This window comes from Saccoglossus kowalevskii, chromosome 21 (assembly GCF_978046115.1).
Source record: "Saccoglossus kowalevskii chromosome 21, keSacKowa6.1, whole genome shotgun sequence".
NCBI classification, from domain to species: Eukaryota; Metazoa; Hemichordata; class Enteropneusta; family Harrimaniidae; genus Saccoglossus; species Saccoglossus kowalevskii.
The window spans coordinates 30,401,759-30,410,911 of NC_140661.1; the positions used below are offsets into that span (position 1 = coordinate 30,401,759).

Here is a 9,153-nt window from a genome sequence, read left to right on the forward strand (position 1 = left end):
TTTTTTCCACCTGCTGATTGCATGTAAAATAAAATAAAATAAAATGTGCATGTTCTGTTGTTTGATTTTTAGAAATGTGACTGCAAACAGGCAACTGACCTAACAGAGCAAAGTGTGACCGATTTGTAATTCCTTTGTGTCACAATGTCACAGAGTCGGGTCAAATAGTAACCTGGGATACGCGATAATATTCGAAAATGTATCATTTCGTAGTGGAAACTTAACCTATTTAAAATTACACATTTCGAGTAACACAATTATGTTGACTGATGAGCACTCATTTAGTAATATATAATTATATACATATAGAAATGCATACCGGCCAGTCTTGCATATATGACGCGACACATGAGCTACGGGATAACCATTGTTTATTAGGTACAGTGGGTGTGGTACCTCGTCTCTGGCAATATCGCCAGCCCCTGCAATAGTGCACCATGCCACAATTTAAAAACACAATTAGTAAAGAGTGAAGTGATGAGAACAGGCATTACACATCAAAGGAAGGATGGTGACAATAGGACGTGAGTGGGAGAGAGAGATCAACCAACATACATTTGTGAAAAATATAACAAAAATATCTATAGATTAACAAGCTTTCTATATTAGAATTGACAAGTTTAAGCGTTGAAAATCACCTTGGCAACTGTATCACATAGTTTCCATTGGAAATGTCGAGTTATGGTAGTACGGAGATTCGCTCACCAACATTTAGAGTCGCCCTATGAACATGGACATTCCTAACCAGTCAAAGTCCGGGCAGGAACACAGAAACACCGTGACGCAGTCGAACCGCAAGTAACGGTTATCACGTCACATTTTGTCAATCGTTATTTGTTAACAACAAATTTACATTCGTCACCTAGATACCCAATGAGGCACGTGGCATGACTTACTTTTGGATATTTCTATGTGTAGTATTAAATATGCTTGGACACAAATCGTACCGCTTAGTATTGGTACTATAAATAAATAAATAAATAAATAAATAAATAAATAAATAAATAAACAAATAAATAAATAAATAAACAAATAAATAAATAAATAAACAAATAAATAAATAAATAAATAAATAAATAAATAAATAAATAAATAAATAAATAAATAAATAAATAAATAAATAAATAAATCGTGGACCTCATCATTAAATCAGTTGTTGTATTTGAATATAAATATGTTGTATTAATATCACAAGATGTTACACTGGTTGTTAATTTGGATGAATTAGTGGGACACTTCAATGATACGTATTAGTTTACATAGTGGGTGAGGTGAAGTTTGAGATTGAAATTGTCAGTTGAGCAGTTCCATCCTGGGGCTGAACAGTCCCCTTGTAATCTCGTTATTGTGCACGCACTCATCGCGTGGTAACTGTAGCCGTGCATACTTCTAATCTAATTTGAATATAAACTACTAATGCATTGACCTTGTTAACTTATTGGAAACACTGAACACTAACATCTACTTCGGAAACCTAAGAGCATCGAAGAAACTGAATTTTAAAAATCTATGACATTTAACTAATACAGTTCTTGTTTGGTATGTATTATAACACCATAGTCAACATACACGTTGTAATAAAATATTTTTCGCGGTGAATATCTTGATACTAAACGAAACGTAACAGAACAATGTCACTTTCTACAAAATAAATCATGCTGTCTGTTTTTGACAATTTCTCTCGCAAATTTGTCGGCATCGATGCTCAAAAGTCTACAATATTCACTAGAGCTATTCAGACACTTCTTCGTAATTTCAATTTGCTTTTTTCGGAATAAACGCAAATCTTCTTCAAAATTACCGTCATAGTTTTCTATTTTTCGCCAAAATGTTTTGTTGAAGGAATCGTATAGTAACAGGTCGCCAGCGTTCCAGTTCGCGACAACTTCTTTTGTGCGTTGACTCAAAGGTACCCGTCCTCCCGGGGCTCTTACTTTGCACGAATGATACACGATATCATCAAATGTCCAGCACATCAGTTTTTTCAGTAACACTAAGGATTCGTCCATATACTCAGTAATCATTACTAAATCCATTTCTTTGTCAAGTTCCAGTATTTTCGTCTTAATATGATGATGATTTTGTTTGAGCTTCGCCCAGTTATAGCCTAACATACTGAGCTGGCCCCACTTTCCTGTTGTTATTGAATGCATCGTGAAGCGATACTTGATTTTAGAATAATTGTGAAGAAACTCGGCGAACGGATTGCTGAAATTTTCGAGTTTATGCTTGTAGTCAGCTCGTATGTAATAAAACGCAGATTCCATCTGAGTGTAAGGTGAACGCATTATAGTTATGAATTTGGAGTTTGGTATAAAACTGTTTAGTACTGTGTAGTTGTAATGTCCGATGTGACTCGCCATGTAATTGTATCCAGGAAACGAATTTGTACAGGGATATGTGACCGCATCCAGTGTATTCTTGTTTTGGTCAATGTTTATTTGTCCACTGCGTGTAGGTAGAGCGGCAATTAGTCGGTGCTTCAAACCAAACCGATACATTATACTTGAGACTGTGCTTCCTCCAGTTTTCGCAGTTTTAACAAATATGAAATTCAAGACAGGCGTACACACGTTACGGGTTTTGTTGGCAAAGGTGTGATTTTGTTTGTTTCGTCGGCGAACAAGGCCAGTATTTATCAATGAGTTTGGTAGTACGTAGTCTGCCCGTCTGTATAAAAGGAAACCATGTATATTATGTTGAGCAAGTCGAAGTTTGTAGTCAATAAAGTATTCCTGGACAATGAGTTACACATTGTTTTTTTGGCTAGCTCTATATTAGAGTTTGATTGAAATTTGTCCTTCATATATTTAAATCGAGTACAAATACATTATGAATTACAATTACGAGTCAATACATATTTATCTTGCTTACATTTTTATATTGATAAAATGATCCCCATATGCACAATATGTTCATCGGGGCTTGCGACTAATTCATACTTCCATACTGTCACATTGGTTTAGCTTATATAATACCTACATTACATAGAATAATGTTTCTCTTTCACTACGTAACTAAAGGTTTAACTTACTTGTTTGTTTCATAATGTGCCGGAGTAAAGTTTGGATGTGATAATTTCAACTCAAAGTCAATGCACGTATAGAATAATCCTAATCCGATTGCAGCAAGTGATAAGATTGAGAGGAATGTGTATATGTTGACAACGAATCCTGTACAACAAATCAACAAGACGACTTTAGAAATGTAGTCAGCAGTAACAAATAACTACGTACAATGTATCTACTATCGTTATTTGTGTTTCAAATGGTGTTACTCAAAGCAGTATTGAACCTGCACAGTTTCATTGACATTGAATGTTTAAACAATAGGCATACATTTGATAATGTGAATATTTCATTCCCGTGTTGACAAAGTTGACCCATCATGTGCCCATACATAATACATTTTATTTACAAGCTTTGATTATAACACAAATTGTGTTTTGTTTTGATTGAATCTGTGTGCTGTGTTGTTCAATAATCCTACTCTGTACCTATTGAGCATTGTTTTCACATTTACTCTGAATATGTTTTGCCAAATTCGTCGACCTAAATTTGTTTGGGTGTGCTGTCCTTGCATGTCATATCTACACTGCAAAATTGGTCTGCAATCATGATACTGAAAACTCGTTTCATGTTTATGTAAATCTACTGCATTATGGCTGACAAAGTTGTTGAAACCTGGGAAGCACGGTTATAACACGGTTATAATTAGTATTTGTGCCACTGGCTCATAATGTAAACTACTAATTTTGACAGAAGGTATTGTCGAAGTGAACTTACAGTTTGATGCACTGTGAGCAAGGAAAAATGAACATTTACCCTGTTCCGAACATGAACGCGTGTCTGAATGTTTTTCGTTTTGAAAATATATATTATCAACATACCTTCCATCTTCTCTATTTAGCTAGGCTCTGTATATCAATAACCTAATATTAAAAGATAAATTGATATATGACCAAAATGTTGACCTATGACGTATTTGGAGGGAAATTATATAACATAGCATTTAACAATATATTACACATATAGAAGTATTTCCATACGTTACGTACATGCGTTAAGTGGAACCTGAAATGAAAATATACCGTAATACCATGTCATGAAACAAATACAATACCCATAGTTTTTCAGTAGAATGAAATTCCCTCAGATGTTTTTTACCACCAATATAACGGATAGTATATGGTGTGATAGTCAGCCTAATGTAGTAGTGACATACACGTATATCTACTGTGATTATATATCGCTGACGGCCATTTGTGTGCTAACTGTCCTTTACTGCGGGTACACGTGTAACTGCGCATACATGTATCCACTTTGCATACCAAATATCTGTATTCATCACAAATCGGGGATTAGTTTGCAGTGCGCCATCTATAGTTCACAGTTAGCAAGTTATGGCATTAATGCACGTTAATAAAAAATTGTGACAATATGCGCTGAGATTATCTAATTAAGTATTTGTCATACCAAACGTACCATCTATAAATTGCACATTGTCAGCATCCTTTACTCTATGTTTTTTTTATTGCCTAAAACCCTGCAAAAAATATCCATGGAATCATGGGAAGAAACGGTGTGCATTGCCGTGTGATAACTTTCATAAAGGTAATTGACATACTTGTTACAGCTCTGGAAATTGGAATCTACTAGGTGTGCTTGTGATTTACATAACAAAGAATGTTTACGATCTACTAACTTGCTTACGTTGGTGTCTGATTCTGATTGTCTTTTGTGGAAACAAAGGAGTGAACCTGAATCTGAGCCAGTTATGCCCTATAAATAGGTTAGATTGAAGACAGTTATGGTCCACTATTTCAACTGAGTGCTCTGTGTGTTGCTACTGCGATAATGTGAGACAAGTGATACAGGCTTTATCATCATTCTGTGAGACTTGTATGAACTGCTCTACGATCTCCTGCTATCAGCGGTGCCCTCCAGAATAACAGTGTTCCTCTTCAAGCAAGAATCCTGTATTTCTTCGTTGTTGTGTTGCGGAAGCCATTGACTGTCATCAGTTTCTACACCCTGGAACCGTGAGTTATCTCCAATGCACACTTCCCTAGACAATCATTATTTTAGTGAATTTATGCATTGTATTATTGTATTAGTTTTGTTTCTTGTAATTATTTTGAGAAGTATAAAAGCCAGGAGCTTTAAATTGATATTTCGGTGTATGTTTATTTCATTTCCATTTGTTTTGTCTACTCCATCCTAGCAGTGAAAGAACATCAGTACGCAAGTCTTACACTGTGACACACATACAAGTAAGGAATGATAACAGTGTCATTCAAAATCAAAAACATTTATGCATATGCGTTCCGCAGCTGCACTACAATTTAAACTCGTGTCTTGTCGGCAACTGCACTGCTATCTGCTGCTACTGGTAGCACAGGTACAACGGGAGTAGTTCAGGCAGTGAGCTTCAGTGATTGACCCCTGGGTCAAATCTCATTTGCATATTGTAAGACAACGTGAGTTGATAAATAAAGATGGCTGCATAACTTAGTTGAATCTGTTGTTTGTGTTAAATCCGGCATTTAAACATCGGCTTCGAATATTGATATTGGTAGCATTCCGCCGTTTGACTGTAAAAGTGACCACACTAGCGTATCGACTAGATGGAAAAGGTGGAAGAAAGCGTTCGACTTCTATATCGTCGGAAAGGGTGTCAAAGATGACCAAAAGAGAGCCTTGCTGTTGCACTGTGCTGGCATGGACGTAGAGGACTGATTTGAGACACTTGTTGATCCCAGACCTGGAAACTTGCCTGAAGGACAACAAGACGATGCAGGTAATTACGAGAAAGCGTTACGAACATTGAACGCGTATTTAATACCTCAGCTAAATGCAATATATAAGAGACATGTGTTTCGTCAAATGAAATAAGAGGAGGGTAAGACTATGAATCAGTTCATTTCAGGACTGCAACGTCAAGCACAAAATTGTGAGCTCACAGATACTGATGAACAAATCAGAGATCAAGTGATAGATAAGTGCAAGTCGTCATTGTTGCGCCGTAGCTCCCAGAAAATAGAAAAACCATAACGCTAAAAGTGGTGTTTGATACAGCACGGGCCTTAGAAGTAGTTGATGTTCAATTAAAGACTATGGAAGGTGAATTTAAACGTGAAGTCAACTAAGTCCATATAGGCCAAAGGTCACAAAAGAAACCAGGCAGAGAGAAAAAGAAATGTTATCGTGGTAAAGAGGGACATTTCGCCAGAGATAGGAAATGCCCAGCAAGATCTGCGAACTGTAACAAAATAACTCAAATGACATCGGTGTGATTAGTGTCACGGTGGGTGGAGTAGTTATTTCAGACATGCTCATTGATTCTGGAGCAACATGTAATGTGATTTGTGAAACAACATGGTCTACCTTGAAACAAAAAAAACTGTCTGTCAAGCTTAGAGGTCAACACAGTTGCTGTATTCTTATGGAGCAGATAAGCCATTAAAAATTCCAAGCCACCGCTCAAGTTGCCAATAATATGACAAATGATGAATTTATCGTGTTTAAAGGTCGTTCAGTGTTGGGACGAAAAAAAACAGCACAAGAGCTCGGAGTGTTGAAGCTTGGACTACAGGCGAACATGATTGATACACAAAATGTGCATTATAAATTTCCTAAGTGCTTTAATGGGTTAGGAAAACTGAAAGATTACCACGCGAAGATCCATATTGATCCAGACATACCACCGGTGGCACAGAAACCACAGAGAACACCATTCAGCCTCAGATCAAAATAGAAGACAAGCTGACTGAATTCATTAAATTAGGTGTGATAGAGAAAGTAAATGGGCCCACACAATGGGTCAGCCCAGTTGTAGTAGTACCAAAACCATCTGGAGATGTCAGACTATGTGTAGATATGTGCCAGGCAAATCAGGCAGTAGTCTGAGAGAGACATACAATACATACCGTAGATGAAATATTAGAAAGCATGTACCAAAGTACGGGCTTTACAAGGTTAGACCCATGATCAAAGATTAATTGAAGTTCTGAAATGCTTTGAAGAAAAGAGTATGACACTGAATGCTGAGAAATGCGTATTTCGAATGTCTCAGTTAGAAGTATGCTGACTAGACATGGTATCCGTCCAACTACAGAAAAAGTAGAGGAAGTCTTAAATGCTCGTGCACCAGAAGTGAGGAGTTGTCTGGGATTGGTAAATTTCTCTGCCCGATACATATCAAACTTAGTCACAGTAACCGAGCCACTCCGCAAATTAACATGCAAAGAAACCAAATTTGAATGGCGAACCGAACAACAACAACAATCATTTGACCGCTAACAATCATTTGAACTCTTTGAACTCAGTGACTACAGATGCTAGTCCGATAGGACTAGGCTCAATCTTGATAAAGAAACAGAACGGTGAAAATATAATTGTGTGTTACGCCAGTAGAAGTCTGTCAGAGGTAGAAAGGAGGAACTCTCAAACAGAAAGCGAGGCCCTTGCCATAGTTTGAGCTTGTGAGAGATTTAAGGTAGCGAGAAGGGAAATTTTCACTTTTTTCTTGATTTTTCAAAAATTGATAAAACGGTTACTTTAGACCTTGATACATCACCCCAGGTTTACAAAAGATCGAAATTGCGAAATAACGTTGCTCAAATTAGTGTTTTAAAACACTAGCAGAAAAGACTACAACTGCCGTTTCGTGGATATTTGCATAGTGTTTATCTTTGGAAGGAATTAAATGATAAAATCTTATCTGTATACTCTGTTGTTGACGATTCTGATATAACGGGTGATAAGCTTCCAGTTGCAAACAATGCGTGTTTATCTAACGTCCATTGTCAGCATTATTGTCAGTCGAGACTTCGTCGGAGAAACATGGTCATACAGTACTCATTTCGCCCAACCTTCCGCTTTTACATCGACCGCTTATCGCTTAATTTCCGACCACGCGGTCTTGTCCGACCGGAAACCGACCGCATTTTAATCGAGTTTTTTTTTTTTCGCTCGCTCGCTTATTGAAAACATTGACCGCTCGCCCAAACACTGAAAACTGGCACATGGATGGTCGAAATGGTGGTTTTGATAGTGAAGTGTGAACATACAACTAGTATTAACTATTATTACATTCTGAACGACACTTCAAATCTAATAGCTGTATTACACTTGTATCGTGAAAGCAACTGAACTGGGACCTCTTGTTACGTGTTTTGGGTGCTTGTTCTAGATGTAATATTTTTATTTTAATGAGACAGTTACGTGAAAAAAGCCTAGGTAACTCCTTTTGACAGAGCAGAGAAACGAGGAAATGTTAGTGATTAATTCCAAAAATAACGATATCGAATCCACATCGGTCCACGTCTGGTAAAATTTGACATTCAATTTTTAAAATTAAGTCACGATCATTGAATGAGCTCGGTCTATACTGTATACGTACCGCAAAAGTGTTCCCACAAAAAATATTTTCGACTAAAAACGGCCACATGCCCTGAAAAAATCGAACAGAGCTTGACATGTATGAATAATTTATTGGGCTTAAAAGAAAAACATGTCAAATTTAGTTATAGCCATAACTATTTGGTGGCCAGCCGATGAACAATTCAATATCCTTCAGGGCTGAAAATCATCGACGCTACTCTGGTTTACTTTATTTCACAACTTGCAGAGAAAACTGATTCGCGTGAGCTCTAATGTATCTTAGCCTAGTATTTTCTTTTTGAACTAAGGTCAAATTCCATCAGTTTGTCAAAATATATGTTTTTCAGCGAATAATTTTGAAGCCTGTCACAGCACAAACAACTATGTGAATCGACGCCGGTGATTGGATTGTACGACGACCCTTCAATTAGCGTCAAATATGCTTTGTTACAACATCATTGATTGGCTAAGAGTCACCTGAACGGAGCACGAACTGGGTCACAGAACCATATTTGTCCGTATTATCAACAGGACTTTGCAAAATAACCACACCCACATTTTCAATCTTTTTTAGCGCGGAAGTTGCCAACAAATGTAAAAAAAATCGTGAATTTCATGGATTCGAATAAAATAAAGCAAGCGATTGATAAGGATGATTATTAATATTTTCCCCGATGCTCTTCGAATTTTTATTTTTTTTATTTCAAGGTAAGAAATGGCCAGTTGAAGTTGCATCGTCTTCAATGCGGTTGTTTCACCGCGAACAACT

At 36.9% G+C, this 9,153-nt stretch overlaps 1 protein-coding gene across 1 annotated transcript; it reads right to left on the reverse strand.

Annotated features, from left to right (window-relative positions):
• Positions 1 to 354: 354 nt before the first annotated feature.
• On the reverse strand, positions 355 to 4,275 carry LOC100375511 (galactosylceramide sulfotransferase-like). Its single transcript, XM_085495465.1, has 4 exons — positions 4,123 to 4,275; positions 3,890 to 3,931; positions 3,035 to 3,173; positions 355 to 2,670 (listed from the first exon to the last, which is right to left on the reverse strand). Exons 2-4 carry the CDS (start codon positions 3,894 to 3,896, stop codon positions 1,635 to 1,637), a joined length of 1,182 nt encoding a protein of 393 aa, XP_085351591.1. The 5' UTR covers positions 3,897 to 3,931; positions 4,123 to 4,275; the 3' UTR covers positions 355 to 1,634.
• Between the last annotated feature and the right edge of the window lie 4,878 nt (positions 4,276 to 9,153).